General features: G+C 38.9%; 1 protein-coding gene across 1 annotated transcript in view; it reads left to right on the top strand.

The window, feature by feature from the left end:
• Positions 1–19,159, top strand: part of CTNNA2 (catenin alpha 2) — a 490,369-nt gene that overhangs the window by 114,341 nt on the left and 356,869 nt on the right. Inside the window, exons 4-6 of the mRNA XM_082051003.1 lie at positions 1,370–1,536; positions 5,177–5,296; positions 7,926–8,192. Of these exons, the coding sequence (XP_081907129.1) occupies positions 1,370–1,536; positions 5,177–5,296; positions 7,926–8,192 (554 nt within the window). The remainder of the gene's footprint in view (positions 1–1,369; positions 1,537–5,176; positions 5,297–7,925; positions 8,193–19,159) is intronic.

Raw genomic sequence — 19,159 nt, 5'->3', positions numbered from 1 at the left:
TAAATCTGTTCATCATCTAAAAAAATCAGTTCTTGTTTGTCAGAGAATTGCAGGCAATATATTGATGGGATTGTATTGTGTAGCTGGGCTGGCTTATTTTAAATGCTTTTAACAAATCTACACAGCAGAACACAATGCAGTGGTGGAGTTGCCATCCCTGGAGCGGTTTAAAAGATGTGGACATGAGGTTCTTGGAGACATAGTTTAGAGGTGGACTTGGCAGAGCTGGGTTAACAGTTGGACATGATGATCTTACAGGTCTTTTCCAACCAAAATGATTGTACGATTCTCTGTTAGGGACAGGGTTTAGTGGTGGACTCAGCAGTGTTGGACTCAACTATCTTCAAAGTCTTTTCGAAGATAAATGAATCACGGAATATTAGGGACTGGAAGGGACCTTGAAAGATCATCTACTCCAATTCCCAATCTGGGCACAGAGATTTTACTCATTCCCACAATTTCATCTAGGAGGCTCTTAATTCCCTGCTGGGTCTCTCCAAGAACCTTTACATCATTACACCTCTCTACAATCACTGCCTGATTTTCCTTAGGACGTAGCTTTACTCCCTTTTTAATGGTTCTAGCAGGCTTCATTGTCTGTTCTCGTAACCAGCGGTTGGTTCTCAGCCATTATCTGCTACAACTGTCTCACCTATTATTGACAATAATTTTACTTCCTTCTGATAAAGGTGGATGGTGTTCATCAAAAAATAAAAAAGCACTTGATCCTAAATTTAAACTGTACTGTCTACAGCAGCATCTTACAATTTAGACGAGGTTCTTCGGGACATGGTTTAATGCTAGAGTTAGGTTAGATTATAGTTGGACTCGAAGATCCTGAGGGTCTCTTCCAACTGAAATGATTCTATGACTGAGTAAAAAAAGAAATGAAAAATTCCCCTTGAATAGAAGCGATAGGTCTTCTAGGTGGAGGAGAGCAGAGTAAGTGAGCAAGAAGGACTGGAAAGCAGGAATGAAGGAGAAGGATGTAGTTTGAAGGCAGAATTGTAGAGAGATGCAGTTGGGATGATGTTGTTGGGTTGCTCTGTCCCATCGTCTGACCAGCACAGGTGAGTTCTGTATTTCTCTAACACGCTCTGGTTGCTTTCAGCATGTCTTGGTGTTTTGATTTCCTTTTGAATTGTTACAGGTGACTTCTCTAGAAGAAGAACAGGTTGAGAATTAAGTATTGAGTATTGAGACAGTTGTTATATGTGTTAAAAGAAAATATTTCTCCTGAGCAATTCAATATTCAATAACTAAGCCATTCATTTTTTTCTTTACAACAGTTAGTTTCTATAGTGAGTTCTCTATACATTCTGGAAAAATCTAAAAGTGTAAAACTGATCTTTTTTTGCTGTTATTCTAGGAGAAACAATGCGGATTGCCTCTTCGGAGTTCGCCGATGACCCGTGCTCCTCGGTGAAGCGCGGCACCATGGTGCGGGCCGCCCGGGCCTTGCTTTCCGCTGTCACCCGCTTACTCATCCTGGCTGATATGGCCGATGTCATGAGGCTTCTGTCCCATCTGAAAATTGTATGTGTGTGCATTTTGAATCTTCTTTACTGGTTTTGCAAGTTTTGTCTGTAGCAAAATTGGGAACAAATCAGTAATGAGTTTCACTGTTCACATTTCTCAGCCTGTTTCACTGTGCTGGTAAAGAGATAGGAGATAATACATTTCAACATTAGTCTCATTCATCTTCTAACTTTTCAGAATTTTAATTTCGGAGACAAAGTCAAAATTGTCAGATCTCTTCAACGCCCAGACTAATAACGGTATTAAGCAACTCTCTGATCTGAACAGATGCATTTACTCACATCTTATCCCCATGGTTTGCAAACTCAGCACTTGTAAAGCATCGCTATCTTGTGGCAGACTTTAGGTACTACAGTGATTCTGCTTGTTTTTTATCCTCTTCATGCCTTCTGGATGTGTCAGAAGATTGAATCTTTAAGTTGGAGTGAGACAATAGCACAAGGGTCTAATCACTCATCAAAGAGGAAGAAAAGAACGCAGAGGAATTAAAGATTGTCAGATGGTTTGGTTTGGATTTGTAGATGCTTTTGGCTGCCACCACTCACATCTTTATACAACAGTATTAAAAGACTTCACAGCTGAAACTGATGAATTGTTTTTTCCTACTTATTAGATTATTTAACTTTTATTGCATTAAAAAAACCCAAAACCCTGAAACAGCAAAATTTTTCAAGAACTCAGATACAGGATATTTAAAGCCTGCAGAGTCTATGTGTGACTTTAGCAGAGGAGATGGAGAATTATTTCTATTTAATAATGGCCCAAAAAGTTTGTGTTGCTTTTTGTTGTTGTTTCGGGGGATTTGTGTGTCTTTTAATAGTGTAATTGTACAACAATATTATAGTCTGGATAAAACAATGAGAACTCTTCAGCTTACAAAATGTACAGAGAAGCTAAATAGTCTGAAAACCGTTTTCATAATGAAAAAAATCCCGATTTTTCTGCCCAGCTCTGCCCTAACGAACAGAAAGCTGCTCCTGTCGTTGTTATCACGTGGCTCTGATTCTGTGCCGTGTCAGCACTACCTGCTTTTAATTTTTCCCCACTATAACACTCTGTGCGACTGTAATTCAAAAAGTCCTTTGCTCATGAGACTAATGCTTCAATATTATAAACAACAGATTTTTTGAAACATTACGATTAAAATTCAGATTTGAGCTCTTTCATATTGTTCTCCCTGAGATTTCTCCCTTCTCTTACGACCATGTACTATGTCATTTCAAACACACGTGCCTAATACTGTTTAGTAAGTGGGTGTATTTCTTTAGACATGTTGCACTCTAGATTTGCCAGGGCAGTGTATGGCAATGCGGTTTGTAATATCTGCATTTGTCAGATATTATTATTGGGTCTGTTTCTAAGAAACCAGAGATCTCTGGTGGTTTTTAGCAAAATTTAACTTAAGGATTAGGGTTTTTTAGGTTAAAAAGGGTAATTTATTTCTGGGGATTGACTGTGTATATATTTTTATTTTACCATTTTATGAGGGAAACTAGTTCAAGATTAATACAAATTGAAGTATTAGCAAAAAACCCTGCTTAGAAAATTGCTGAAGGAACAGCTCTTGTATTTACTCAATGGTAACATTCAAAGAGTGGGGTGAGTTAAGCATAAAATTAATAAGCCAAAATCATTCTACATGTCAAAGTCATGAAGCCTGATTTATACTGAAATGTACTGGAATCAGTTTTCACTGGAAGCTTGTTAAGGGAGTGAGTCCCGCTTCAGACTTCAGGGGAAATAGTGCATTTTAGTTCATGTTTTAGAATGAATATATGGAGATGCTTTCTGGAAGGACAGTTGGTCATTTCTTGCAGATTATATCTTGCATTACTAAAATTAGTAGCAGTGCTTGTTTTACAGAAGCTTGTTTAACACTCCTAAAATAGGCTATGCTAATATATGTGATCACACACATACAAAATTACGAGTCTATTGCAATTAATGCTAGTTAATCAATCAGAGGAACACATCTGCAGAGCTGTGTGAAGTTGTGTTTTTCTGAGGATACTTCTGGCTCCAACATGAGGTTGTAGAAGCAATTCTAATCAAACAGGGGGTTGTGCTCATGTCCTTTGTAACATTTCTCATAAGCAGCTTCTTCATTTTGGAATTTCGTGGGTTTGAGCCCCAACTGACATGATAGAGTATGATGAACACCTTTCAAAATCCAATTAGCAGAGTGGAATCTGTAGCAAATTCTCTAGCAATTCTATTTAACAGGGAGCTGGCAGGACTTAAAAACCCGTGTATCAATTTGTCATACGTGTATTTGGCATTGCAAACAGATTAAAGATGAATATTTCAGGTAGTTTAATATAAATGCTTCTGGATATGAAAGGAAGATGTTCATATTTTGCAAGGAATCCTGCAAGAACAAATTACTTAACACAATGATGCTTTTGTAATTTATATTAGTGGATAAGGCAGGCCGTTCAGCTCTAAAAACCGCTGCTCTTTTTAAGAGTAAATGAAGAGGTAATTGGATTCTGAATAAGGTAATTGGATTATGAATAAGGTGTAGCTTGCAACTCTCAGTATAAAATTTCCAACATAACAGCTATGGATTTATGCGCTTTAATTATACATTTTCCCATAGAAATGTATGGATTTGCTACTCCTCTGCCCTGTAATTTGTGGATATTCTTAAATCTGCAGTAAGAAGGTAAAAGCTCACAATAAAAATATCCTCCCTCACTGTAGGAAAACACAGAACAACACAAATAAGTTGTATTTCCCTCCCTCCCAAGATAAAAATGCAATTCCAAGCAAAAAGATTGAGAACTGAAACACTTCTATTCAACCTTATTTCTAGAACCTATTGCTTCAATTACGAGAATGTGTGTAACAACAGATAAATTACAACTTTAATCTAGTCACAGGAAAATTTCCTTTACTTCTTGTATAAAAGCAGCATTTTATCCCTTCAAATACTTTTTTCTTGCTGTACATAAGGTAAAGTTTCACGATATATTTGGTAGGTTAACTTGTTTCTATTACTGGTGGTTTATATCTTAGCTACAGCACGATTGAGTAACCGCAGATATATTATCTTTGGTAGATTCTTTTCTCAATTTAAAAGTCACTGCAAGAGGAAAGCTGAGGAAAAACAAATAATAACTTTATTCTGAGTTGGATCTATCATTGTTTCATTTATTTCACAAGGATACAGCATTTTGCGTATATCAGGGTAAATTCAAATTTTAATGCTAAGTTTGAGTTTCCTTTTCAAAACTTTTTTCTCATCCAGAATTAACAACTTCCTTTTGCTTTCCCATAAAGCCTGTACCACACATTGAGAATGTATTCATCTATTTTGTTTTAAAACCCGCAGATATTAAACATTTCATCTGATAAGAGTTAGCGGGGAAATTAATATAGTTGTGCCTTTTACATTAGCTTTACATGATACCAAAGTACAGTCAATGGAAAGTAATGCAGAATGACAATCACACAGCTTCTCTATTAAGAAAACTAATTAAAGTTAGTGGAACTATCATAAAGCCACTATACAGTGATGGACATAAAGGCTAAATTGAGTGCATATAATAGAGAGTATTGGGCAGAATAGCTGTAGACTTTGTCAAAGAGCGCATGCGGATTAAAATGTTAACACACTCGATATATCATGTTCCAGGTGGAGGAAGCACTAGAAGCCGTGAAAAATGCAACAAATGAGCAAGATTTAGCAAATCGCTTCAAAGAATTTGGAAAAGAGATGGTCAAACTGAACTATGTAGCAGCAAGACGACAACAGGTGAGTCCATTATAAAGCAGTGGTTAAGAAAGTTAATCTTGGTTCTAAAGATCTTGTACTTCATGGCTAAGTCTAGTTTAACATGTGCAATTGCTGTGTCATGGCCTATAATTTAATCGCATTGATTTTTTTGAATGTGATAATTTATTTTAAATGTAGTTTCTTTAAGAATATTTTCCAAGCGGCTTCAATTACTAACAGAATGAAGAGTGAGAAGGCGAGTGATTCAGGAGGTTAAGGATAGTTTTCATTTAATGATTATTCCTATTCAATTCTAAGCCGTGCTGATTTGAGGTCACTCTGATAGCTGGCAAAGCATGAGCTCTTTGGCACTCTAATATAACTCAAATTCAGGAAGAACAAAAACCTACTTTGTGTTGAAAGCCATCATTATTAATTTTCAGATGCTAAAAAAGACCAAGTACTATATTCATTACTAAGGTGGGTAAAAGAAAGATCAGAAAGTCAGGATAACATTTATTCAATGCCTGCAATTACTCAACTTTGCAATAAAGATAATTTGCTCCTGGAAAACGTTGTTTTTAAGAGTCCAGACAGCACTGTCACTCTGGAGCTTTGTAAGGTCTCCCTAAATTCAGATTTTTTGAACACCACTAATCATCCAGGGGTGTAGACTTTGTATAGCACAGCTCACCAGATTTAGAAACCCGGCTTTCCAGATTTATCCTTCTATTTCTTTCTTTTCTATATTACAGTGTTGAGGGTTTTGATTGTGGGGTGACAATCAAACCCTGGCAGATGTATTGTTAACCCCCTCTCCCTCTCCCCCCTTCCCACTCAGGACAGGTGATCGGGAGGGAAAGAAGGACAGAGAGAAGAGAGTTGGAAAAATTTAAAATGTTTTACTAATGCTACTATTAAGAATAGAGAAAATAATGCAAAATATACAAAACCAATCTTGAAAGGCCCAGCAAGTGCAGAGCCGGCACCCAAAGTCCTGGACTGGACTCTGCAGCCAACCGGAGCTGGATTCAGTCTGTCACTAGACCTCAGTTCGCAGGGATGACTAGCAAGGTCCTCTCCTAATGTCGGCCATAAGCAGAAGGGATGAAAAAGGGAAAAAGGGACGAGATCCTCGTGATCTCCCACTTTTATATGAAGTATTCACATGAATGGAATGTTATACACAGTTGGTCAGTTTCTTGGTCACCAGTTTCTCGTTGCCCCTCTCACGAGATGTCCGTGCTTATCAATAACTTCACATTCCATTGCTATGTTTAGCAAAACATGTATCTGGTTCTCTGGGAAAATGCAGCTAATATGAAGCTTTAGCTGACAGGCAAATTCACTAAAAGAGAAACTTGTTTTTAACAAAACCAGGACATACAGTAATCACAATTAACTCCCGCATTTAATGAAATATAATATTTTCAGAGTTAGACTGAAATTAAATAAATTAAAGATGTAAAATCTAGTCATCACATCAACGATGCTGTTATTTGTGTGCAGACACTTCCCTTGTGGAAGTAGCTATAAATATGGGAAAAAAGAGAAAAACGTGAAAGCTAATGAAAATATATATGGCTCTTAAGTTCTCAACGGAAAGGTAACAAAAAAATCTTAGTATAAACCTTTTAAAATTGTTGGTCTTAAGGGTAATTTTTATAATGCCAGTAGGGTGTTCCATGTAATTCCAGAAAATCTTGGCAGCATGAAAGTTACTACTTAGTTGTTCACAGATTCTCCTTTCCTCTCTTCTGTTTTGTAGCCTGATGAACTTTTTAGTAACTTAGTTCTCTCTGAAAACCGGCAGTTCTGTGAGGTTGAAACTGGTCAATGGGTAAACCCTTTAAATCCGGAATATCTGATTTCTTTTTAAATTTTGCTGTAGATTCCATTGTAAGTAAACAGTTAAGATCTCCAAACGTCTTTGTTAGTAGTTTTAAAACAGAAGCGATGTTTTGTTACTCTTTACGAATCATGTCAGTTACCTCGTGTTTGAAAGGCTTCCATTGACAGTGTGATATATCCTTCAAATAAATATATTCAGGGATTAAATAGCAATAATACAGTGTCGTCTTATTCTGGTAACGTTGCACAGCATCCAATGCTTGTTGTCAGGGGAAACAAAAGAAAGTATATTTCATTAAAACAAATACTATATGATAATGAGGAATAGAACAAAATATGAAGGCTAAAAACAAAAGCAACTTATTTATTATGGCTTAAAGAACTCAAAACATATTCATCATTGTAATTTTTTAATTTTGATTTGTAAAGGTCTACCTTACAATGATTTTGTAAGTGACGTAGATGAGTACTTACAAAGCTATGGTGCTCACTGCAACGGGATTGTCGCATTTGCATTGTCTTCATGTGATTGTCAGATTGAATCCGGAAGAATAATTTTGAATATTTTCTATACATTTTCTGTCAGCCATTGAATAAGGGAAGCGTAGAGGCTCGTTGATGAGAAGAGTCTGTGAGCAGAATGCAACAACAGTAGCTACGCAGTAGTAAAGGGCACGCGAATAATTTCTTTCTGTGATTTATAGTGGATTCTGTCATTGATTCCACCTCTGGACGATATTGACGCAGGGACACTTAACTACATTCTAACATAACAAAATCCATTACCAAGTATAATAACTGTGTGTTTCTTGTGTAGGAACTGAAAGATCCTCACTGCAGGGATGAGATGGCAGCAGCTCGAGGTGCTCTGAAGAAGAACGCCACCATGCTCTACACCGCCTCCCAAGCCTTTCTCCGTCACCCCGACGTTGCAGCCACCAGGGCCAACAGGGATTACGTCTTCAAGCAAGTGCAAGAAGCAATTGCTGGGATCTCCAATGCTGCCCAGGCCACCTCACCCACTGATGAGAACAAGGGGCACACCGGCATAGGAGAGCTTGCCGCTGCATTAAATGAATTTGATGTAAGTATCAAAAGCACATGGAAAATGAAGTGTTTCTCCATGCGATTTACAGTGCTATTAACTAAATGGTTCTTGAACGGGACGCAGATTTCCCTTTTCGTTCAGGTCCATTTCCTTGGATTGCAGATTTGTTATTTTTAATGAGGAATAGTCGTTTGCTGCTGATGGATTTGAATTGTAAGGAGTTATTTGTGGAACTGTGATAAAGAAGTCCTCTTTTGTCCCAGTGTCCTTGCAAAATCTAGCCACGTCATTCTAAATACTACAAAGTCTGATTAATCTGGCAATCCAGTTCTGTGACTGAGATCTGTAGTAGGTTGAATGGTGGAATCATGTTAGTCTGACAAGTCAGGAAGTCAGAACGTAAAGATGGTGATGGAGCTGAGCAGCCTGGAAACATTAATGTTCAACTTGTGGCATGAATTATATTCATCAAAGATATGGAAAAAGTGTCTTTCAGACACAGCTGGTGCCAGTTGCTTCAACTGCAGGCAAAGTGCTCCAGCCTCTATTCCAGCAGCAGCTTCAGTTTTGCTTAAGCAACTTTCTCAACAGCTAATTGTTTAACTGTTAATCTCATTGCCAGTCCTGTTATGTTTATTCCCTATCTCACACTTGAGAAATCTTTAGAAAGTGAGAAAAAAAAAACAATGCAGACAGTATCGGGAAATATTTTCCTTTTTCATTCTGACTTTGGTTATGGATTTGTTAAAATTATCATTATTAGGAAAGAGTGTCCTTTTGACTTAGATTCATAGACTCATTCTGGTTGGAAGAGACCCTCAAGATCATTGAGTCCAACCATAACGTAAGTCTAGCACTAAACCATGTCCCTAAAAACCTTGTCTAAATGCCTTTTAAACCCGACCAGGGATGGTGACCCCACCACTGCCCTGGGCAGCCTGTTCCAGTGCTTCACAAAGCCTTTGATTATATACACCAGGTTACAATACAAGCATCTGTCACACACGATCAGGAACTGCTCATTATTTAGGGCAACTCAATTTCCCTTTGATTGCTTTGGGCCTGTCGGTCGGCAGCTGAGATATTTTAACTTTTCCCTCTGATGGAGAGATGAATGGATGCTTACAAGATATTTGCTTATGGTTAGTACTCCTTAGTTTTATTCCCTGCACAGATGTCCCAGCAGAGTCTTTTCCATCAGTCTCCAACTTTCTCTGTCTGACCAGCATGAAATTTCTAAGAGAAAAGCCCTCTTCTGCTCTTATTGAATAAGCAGATGTCTGTGTTGGTGTGGAGATGGTAAGCTGGGTCCCTGCAGCTGGCAGCACTCAGTTACAGTTGGGTTAACTTCACTTATAGATTTGGAAGGAACCTACAAGGATTATCGAGTCCAACTCCTGTCCCTGCATGTGACAACCCCACAGTTCACACCGTGTGTCTGAGGGTGTTGTCCAGTCTCTTCTTGAACACTGTCAGGTTGGGGGGGTGACACCTCCCTGGGGAGCCTGTTCCAGCATCCACCACCCTCTGGGTAAAGAACCTTTTCCTCATGTCCAGCCTAAACCTCACCTGGCACATCTTCACGCCATTCCCTCGAGTTCTGTTATTGATCACCAAAGAGAAGAGCTTGGCACCTGTCCCTCCTCCTCCCCTTGTGATGAAGCTGTAGCCACCATGAGGTTTCTCCTCAGTCTCCTCTTCCCTGGGCTGAACAAACCAAGTGACTTTAGCTGCTCTTCATACGGCTTCCTCTCCAAACCCTTCACCAATTCCATGGCGCTGAAGTGGAGGTGTAGTGCGGGTGGTTCATCTCACATTGGGCTGGACTTGTCTTCTGCATTTGTGGCTTGCTGTCATTGGGTCTGCATTGGAGATGGTTGTAGAAAGGGTAAATTATACGGGATCAGGGAAAAGCTCCAGGATTGAGTAAGATATTGAAAAAAGGCAGGGAATGAGTATACAATTAATAACAAAAGGGAAATGGGGTTAGAAGTGGAAACGTGACAGGAGAAAATGTGTGGATAGGTGTAGGAAGAGGCAAGCAAAGAGGCTAAAACCATTCAGAACCACTGAAGGACCCAGGTTGACTCCAGTTCCATTGTATTTTTCAAGTAAATGAGACAGGACTACCCGCATCAACTATACTGATTTTATTATTATTTTTTTTAAATACATGTATTCCCAGATCTATAGTTTTTCATGTGAAATTCTTTTGAGTCAAGATTTCAGGAATTCTGCATGGTTTTGGGGGCCTTCTCAGCTCACTGTCCCTCATTGGTAAAATCCTGAGAAAAATATCCTTGTTTGGTCCCATTGCACTCTGGCTTTTGTTGGGGACTTTGCATGTTCTGGACACGCAGAGGCTTGACCAAAAATAACAGCAAACATGTGACTTCTCAGTCCCAAACTGATGATGCTGCTGCTGCTCTCTGGAAAAGGCTGTGGTTCAATGCAAAGAGAGTCGTTGTGCTGAGTGAATTTAGTGAAGACCACACGGGACATCTGATAGAGTCCCCTGCCTCTTTGTGACTATATTTGTTCATCATTTTTCTCCTCAGGTAAAGACTTTTCTACTTTGTGTGACATTGCAGGCATCATGGATGCGTGTGGGAGTTGTATATCCATAGTATTGTATGCTGTTTGCAATTACATGTGGAAAAAATTTCTCCTTTTTGAGAATATTCTCTTCCTAATTTTAAGAAACTACATGGAAACTTTCTGCTCTTACTGAGGATGCAAAGATTGAAACTATTATTTTATCTGTATTTTGCCTCACTGCTTAGCTGTTGAATGAGATTTATTCACACCTGATTTTGCAACAGAGATGACATGTCCGAAAATCCAGGGAAAGCCCAAATTTCTTTAAATCTTTAAATTTCTGCAATGGTGGGATGATTGTGAATTTACCCTTAAATTACACAAGCAAGGAAAATGACCAGACTGGTAAAAAGATGGTGGAGAAAAATTTTTAATTTTGATACTGGCAATATATTACTGCAGCAAGGGAAAGGAAGTTTCTGTTATCTAGTTAAAATAATTTCACAGTATATCTACTTTACAGTATCAGTTATATTGATTGTGATCAGTTTGTATTTGATATGAAGTGCATACTAAACCTTGTATCAGATGAAAAAAGAATTCCTCTATACCAAAATTGAGTTTACAGGTTTTTTCCGTAATATTTAACATTTCTCAGCCTTCATTATTTTTAATTTCAGAATCAGCTTAACATGTCAAATAACAGCAGTGTAAATCTTCTGAATGCTTTCTCAATCCAAATATCATCACATGTAACAGAAATCATTATTCTACCTATTTTAAGCACTTCAGCTGTTGTGTTTAAATAGGCGTCATGATAATTGTCACACTCTATACAACGGTGACATGCGGTGTAAAGTTATTAACAGCGAAATTTTGGAAAGAGTTGTCATTTATTGCTAATTTATTGATAATTTATGTAGAAATGAGGAGAGTTCACAGATCAGTTTCTTATTAGATTTGCTGCTTGAAATTACTCTTTGAAGTTGATTGATTGCAAAAGTGTTTAATACCTCTTTGACTTAAATGTTCCTCCTTCAATTTTAGATCATTTAAATCCAGATATTCCTGGGTTTATTAGACAAGTAATTTGTTAGTAAAATTTGGTATGTATTTTATGCTCATTAAATAAGGATGTACCTTCTACCTCCCCTCAAGACACTTTCCCAAGTTTATTCAAGTTACATACAGAAATTTGTTCAGAACTTATTATGAATTTTGAGAACATTTTGTTTTCACTCAAGAAATGGCACCTTTGGTCTGGCAAGACCGAATAGAAAAGGCGAAAATAGGATTTATTGGGCACTAGGGGTCGCTGATGAGTAGGAGAGTGATTTCTCAGTTTCTGGAAGTGTAGTTGTGTCAATGGGATGTGCTGACAACACTTTCCAAGTGCTGATCACCACCAAAAGTCACATTCTAGGGGTTTCAAGCAGGGCACCCTAGGATGTTTACCATTTTCAACAATTCGGAATATTTTACTTTAGATTTTGACACAAAAAATTAGGCTAATCGTTCTTGTACAGAGGATCCTGCCATCCAGAGACCTGGACAGGCTGGAGAGTTGGGCAGGGAAAAATTTAATGAAATATAACAAGGACAAGTGTAGAATCTTGTATCTGGGCAGGAACAACCCCAGGTTCCAGTATAAGTTGGGGAATGACCTATTAGAGAGCAGCGTAGGAGAAACGGAGCTGGGGGTCCTGGGGACTGCAGGTGTAGGTGTGTTGGTTTCAGTATTGAAATCATAAGAAACAATTGCAAAAATCTAACAGCGTGGCCCACATAGCGGTTTAAAACTAGACTTGTTGAGCTCTGGTGTCTAGGGAAGCACAACCAAATGGCAACTTCTGTATAGAGACACTTATATATTGAATTTAAATAGACATGTGTTAGTGTAGACTGGAGAAAGTGTGTTGTAAATTCAGATGACCTTGTATATGACTTTGACCTAAACGTATTATCGGTGCTTGTGTGCATGTGGGAACATATGGATGGTATTATGGATATAGCAGCTCCACAGTACCAGAGGCAGCACTGAAAATAAGAGGATTTTGGTATGAAATGTGCCCTTTTAGAAAGTGAAGCATCCTTTCTTTTTGCACGTAGGATCATGCCACCTTCATTCACCTTTAGCAGTGAGAATGGGACTGCTCGTCTCTATTTTCTGTATAACAGCACCATCTAGTGGGCTTCTTAATTTTCTTTTATTTTTCTTTTCTCTAAAATGCTCCTGTGTAGTAAATTATTAGTGAGAAAGATTCAGCAATCAAAAATGCTGTTTCTAAGTTCAATCATTCCACATTGCTACCAACTCTTTTGATGGTAAAAAAAGTCACACACCAAACACAGCAGGTGCTTTGTGTGTTTTCCTGTCTAGTACAGTTAATCTGTTTGCTGTAGGACAGTAACTGGTTTATTTACAAAGCAGTTTTTCTAGCAAACAATCATCCAAACAAATTTGGTAGAGATATTAGAAGCACACAAAAGAAACGCACTTCAAAAAACCCCTAATCAATGTTTCTATATAGAAGTGTGTTTTCTGTAGCAACACAATTGTTCCAGTATCATTCTATCTATTACAGTTTGCTTATTTTGTCATTAATAATAAGCATGAATATCTGAACTGTTAAATCAAAAATGTATTAACATTTTGTCAGGTTATGTAGAATAGCTCAAAAATAACACTTAGTGAAATTTTCAAATTAGACTGCACTTGGTAATAATTTGAGTATCATTATTTAGCACCTCTGAGATACTTGTGTAACTCAGGTGTGTGATCACTGAAGGGCAGAAACATTTCTTGGAAACAATATCTCTCTTTGTGTTTAGCGAATGGATTTAAGATGTGCTGAAGAGGGGCCAGAGGAGCCCCAGAAATGACCCAAGGCTGGAACAGCTCTGCAGGGAGGACAGGCTGAAAAAGTTGGGGTGTTCAGCTGGAGAAGAGAAGCTCCAGGGAGACCTAAGTGCGGCCTTTCTGGACTTAAAAGGGGCCCATAAGAAAGATGGGGACAGACTTTTGAGCAGGGCCTGTTGCGATAGGACAAGGGGTGATGGTTTTAAACTAAAGGAGGGAGATTCAGGCTGGACATGAGGAAGAAATTGTTGTCCCTGAGGATGGTGAGAGCCTGGCCCAGGTTGGCCAGAGAGGTGGTGGATGAACCATCCCTGGAGACATCCCAGGCCAGGCTGGACGGGGCTCTGAGCAACCTGAGCTGGTGAAGATGTCCCTGCTCATGGCAGGGGTGGCACTGGGTGAACTTTAAATGTCCCTTCAATCCAAACTATTCAACTATTCCAAGACTGTGGGGGGGCTATGGAGGTGAGGGCTGTTGCTCCTGCTCTTGGCTCTGCCCTTCTACCTCATTGTGATATTAATCAAACTACAGGGCGTTTTGAAAAGATGGACCCAATTTCAGGTCACAGTTGTCTTCAAATTGGGTCCATCTCTTTTGAAACACCCTGTGCTATGAATTTAGTCATCCCGCTGTCCCAGCAAAAAGACGGTCATTTATTGCTTTGAATTATTTCTCTTTTAACACGTCAGATCAGCTGATGGAAAGCTGCCATGCTGAAGCAGAGTGAACAGGGGTGTGTTTTGGGGAGCTGGAAAAGGCAGAGGAAGGGGAACCCTCGTCCTCCTCCCTGGGGCATTACACTGTCACACTTTTCATAGTTATTCAAACTGCAGCTGTACGGTTTGTGTGTGAAATGCAGCATAGGGACAGGTAGAAACATTTAATTTATCACTTAACAGGAGCTAAATAGCTTTGTTGGCACTTTGGGCGACATGGACAGCCTCAAGGGTCAGTACTGGGGCCAGTATTATTCAATATATTCATCAATGATTTGGATGAGGGAATAGAGTGACTGTCAGCAAGTTTGCTGATGACACCAAGCTGGGAGGAGTGGTGACACTGGAAGCTGTGCTGCCATCCAGAGACCTGGACAGGCTGGAGAGTTGGGCGGGGAGAAATTTAATGAAATAGAACAAGGGCAAGTGTGGAGTCTTGAATCTGTGCAGGAACAACCCCAGGTTCCAGTATAAATTGGGAAACGACCTATTAGAGAGCAGTGTAGGGGAAAGGGACCTGGGGGTCCTGGCGGATGACCATGAGCCAGCACTGGGCCCTTGTGGCCAAGGTGATTTTAGTGACATTTGGAGACCTGAGGTGATTCTGCTGCCGCCATTTTGAGTCTTGAGGTGATGCAGGTGCCGCCATTTTGAGGCAGCTTGAGGGTCACTCCCTTGTTCTCCTCCCTTCTGCTCTGCCCTGGGGAGACCACACCTGGAATATTGTGTCAAATTCTGGCCCCTCAGTTCCAGCAGGACAGGGAACTGCTGGAGAGAGTCCAGCGCAGCCACCAAGATGCTGAAGGGAGTGGAGCATCTCCCATGTGAGGAAAGGCTGAGGGAGCTGGGGCTCTGGAGCTTGGAGAAGAGCAGACTGAGGGGTGAACTCATTCATGGTGATCAATATGGAAAGGGTGAGTGTCAGGAGGATGGAGTCAGGCTCTTCTCAGTGACAACCAATGATAGGACAAGGGGTAATGGGTTCAAACTGGAACACAGGAGGTTCCACTTAAATGTGAGAAGAAACTTCTTCCCAGTGAGGGTGCCAGAGCCTGGACCAGGCTGCCCAGGGAGGTTGTGGAGTCTCCTTCTCTGCAGACATTCCAACCTGCCTGGACACCTTCCTGTGTACCCTCATCTGGGTGTTCCTGCTCTGGCGGGGCGATTGGACTGGATGAGCTTTGGAGGTCCTTTCCAATCCCTGACATCCCGGGATTCTGTGATTCTGTGACTGACGTACATAGACCAAATCTGCGAGCTCACTGCATCTGTTTTCACAGTGACGCAGGCTCTTCTACTAAAGAAATACATTGAATACTCTTATTTATACTGTCTTGTCTCCCTCATTGTTCTGCAAAACTCTCTCTCTCAGTATATTACATTGTCTTTTTACACAAAGAGAGTTTTTCATACTGCCCTGTGGTTTTGACATTGTTTATCTAAGATATCTATGCATTTCAGGTTTTAATGGGCATTTGTCACTGAGCTTTTGGTTCACTCCTCTAATATGGTTCACATTGCAGTGGCATTTGTCTTAAAACCGATGTTTTCATTCTGCTGAATGGCTGAGAAACACACCATGAAACCTCAAGGTTTTATATGTTAAATAGATGAATTAATGGAGTATGGAAAGTGAAATAGAGGAAAGAAGGAATCATTTGTCCAGAGCCACACAACAGATTAATACAGGAGTGAATAAAGGAACCCTAAAGCCCTAAATTCTAAATTCCACTAAGGTGTCTCTCCTGCTGTACTGTGCTGCTTTTCATGAACCGTGATACCTCACTTGACGTTACTGGGTTTGTCTTAGATGTAAACTTTTGGAAAACTGTTATAATGAAGTTTTTAACTTGAAAGGTACATTGGTTCTGTTTAGGATAATTGCTCTTTTAACATATATTTTTTCTCAATTACAGGAAGAAATTACTTTTGTTTAACTGGTGGGTTTGTGTGTTTTAAAGACCAGAGCAGAGTCAGTTGTTTAAAGGGCCAAATAAAGGCCATCATTGCATTTGTCATCCTTTTACACCATAGAAAAAATAAAGAAGCACAAGGAAATATTGAATTCCTTCTTCTCTCAGTCAGCAGTTGGATGGGAGGTAATTGAATGCGGAATTATAGAAAGAAGTATCTGTATGAGGGTAAGAATCCGACACATATAAATAACTGTAGAGACAGGAAAACTCTGCAAACCAGTTTCTTGGCTTGTGTTTTTTTTTTCTCCAAATATATTATTTGTCACAATTTTTGTTGTGAGTTATAGCTGAGCTTGACAACATGCTGAACAATGTGAAAGTGTATGAGTCTATTTGTTCACTAAGGAATGAATTTGGATATCATATATTGCTCGATTTTCAGCTTTTTCAGAACTGGAAACTCTTTCTTCCCTCCAGCCCCCCAAATCATTAACATTACTTATCTGCTTTTGGTTTACTTTATATTTCTAATTAAAACTGATTTTTTGGCAATGCATTTATGTAGGGTATATGGTTATTTTCAGTACTTTTAGTTGGATTGTGAGTAATTTGACTGGTAAATTAAATTTCAGAAGTGATGCCCTATAATTTGTTAGTGTTCCTGATCATTTATTCCTGTTTGAGTGAGGTAAAGATGGCTTGTAGTACTAATTAGTATGAAGATGTCTATTTTCTGTAAGTTTTTTATTTATGAAAACACTGCAACTACTTTATAAGCACATCTTTATATGGTTAAAAAATGGATAATACAAGAGAGAAAATTGTTAACCATAATATGCTTAAAGAAGATAACACAAGTGTAACAGTTTTCAAATAAGTCACGACTGTATTTACATTAAGTTTCTTGGATTTTGTTTCAGCAACTGAAGCCAAAAATGACATATATTTACACCAATCTGTCTGCAGTTGTACAGAGGCTTGAAACACTTAATAGAAGATCTGAATTATGGTGTCAGTCCTTGATTTATGGCTCTAATATTAATTAAGTAAAAATGTAAAATGTTCCAATTAATTTACATTCATGATTCATTAAGTGGCTATCAAGAAATGACAGGAATTTGAGATTTTTGAAGGGATTTATTTAGCCAGATTTCCTGATAACTATTTTTTAATTCCTTCCAAGAAGACGTTATTTCCTTGTTAACATAATGTTAATGTATGTGTAAGAACTTTATACGTGCCGATAGCATCATCTGAAGTTGCGTTTAGAGAGCAAACCTGCTTTGCAAAGGAGCAAAACCTTTCCGAAGCAAATAATAGTGTCTCTTTGGGAACTGAATGTCAGATCTGTCGTGCAGAGGGTTCTCATCCCTGGTGTCTTTTCCCAACAACTCAACACCTGCTGTGAGATATTTGAGAAATGTGAAGAGTTTTAAAAAATACATCTAAAATAACAATTATTTATAACCACCTGTCAGAAATTAACTATGTCAATATTTATTATTTTTTGAACAAAGCATGGTGGTTTTGTTTCTTTCTTAGTATTTCTAAGGTTTTCTTTCCCAGCAGTGTTTCGTGTTATAAAAGTGGATTAAGAGCTCCAGAAGAGTTCTGTTCAGTTTGGTGCATTTTATGTGACATTAGAAAACAAAAAAAAGGCTGCATTAATAAGAGTGCAGACAGTAGCTCAAGGAAAGTGACTTTTTTCCCTTATATTTGGCACGTATGAAACTGCATCATATTGTCCAGATCCATTTTGAGGCTTCCCAGTGCAAGGAAAACTGAGCAGAGAGCAGAAGGTGACGAGGGGCTGCAGGACATGATCAATTGGGAGGGACTGGAAGAGCTGGGAATATTTCAGGCTGCCAAATAAGAGGCTTTTCGGAAGGATCTTGTTGGCATCTTCAGCTTCTTAGTGGGATGGTGTAGGGAAAATGGAGGTAGAATCTACTTTGAGCTTCATGGATGAGAGGCAGTTGCCTCAAGCTGGCTGAAGGGAAGTTCTGTCTGGATATTGGGGAGAAAGCAAACTACAAAAAGCAAAGCAACATACCATGAATGTGATCAAACAGTGAAATGATGGGGGAGAGGTCTGCAATATCTCTTAAGGATGGAGATTTGATCTTGACTGCATGAAGCCTTGAGCAACCTGGCCTGATGTTGAGGTTGTCTCTGCTTTTAATGAGGCATTTAAAGCAGATGACCTCAAGAAGTCAAGCTAAATTATTCAGTGGTTCTGAATTTCCACTCTTCATGCACTAAGGTGTGGTGGGCATAAAGATCTCTTCTTATTTAGGAAAAAAATCCACTAATGTGTTCCTTTTCTGTGTTTTACGTTGAGGAAAGCTGGCTTAAATTAATTATGCACTCCCAATGACACACACTTTATTATTTAATATGAAAATGGTATTTGCATGTAACCTGCACAAAATGTCCTAAATTCATTCATGGATTATGAGAGAACTGCTTGTGAAACTTGGAGATATTTGCTCTACAGAGTGTTCATCTCAAAGACTCGAAAAGGATGGAAATATTTCAGGAATATGATTTTAGCATGTCATTGGGTCTCCTGGAAGATTGTGGAGTGCAGTGTCTTCAAAAGCATCTAAGAAGAAAAATGTGATTCAGGATTCACTGAGAGGTGTCAGATGTGCTGTTTGAGATTTGCTGTGGATGTGGAGAACCTGACACCTATGGTTATAAGGAAGAAGAGAAATGGAGCACATACGGAAAAACAGATTATGTTGTTATAAGTGAAACATGGAAATTGCAATAGTGCTGTATGGATGATGTTTGGATTGAGAAAAGAGGTTTGCTACAAGTACAACATAAGTTGGCTAGCAGAAATCCTCCTCTCTAGTAATGTGTGCTTCCCATATGTGTTCAGGACTAGTTTTTGTGGTCATTTAAACGAATGAAAAAGAAAACAAAAAAGAACCGTGAGCATTAATGTTTCTTTGAATGGTCACGTA

This window comes from Streptopelia decaocto, assembly GCF_964273445.1.
Source record: "Streptopelia decaocto genome assembly, chromosome: 4".
Lineage (NCBI taxonomy): Eukaryota > Metazoa > Chordata > Aves > Columbiformes > Columbidae > Streptopelia > Streptopelia decaocto.
The sequence above is the reverse complement of the archived record's forward strand: the minus strand, read 5'-3'. Positions and strand labels throughout refer to the sequence as shown.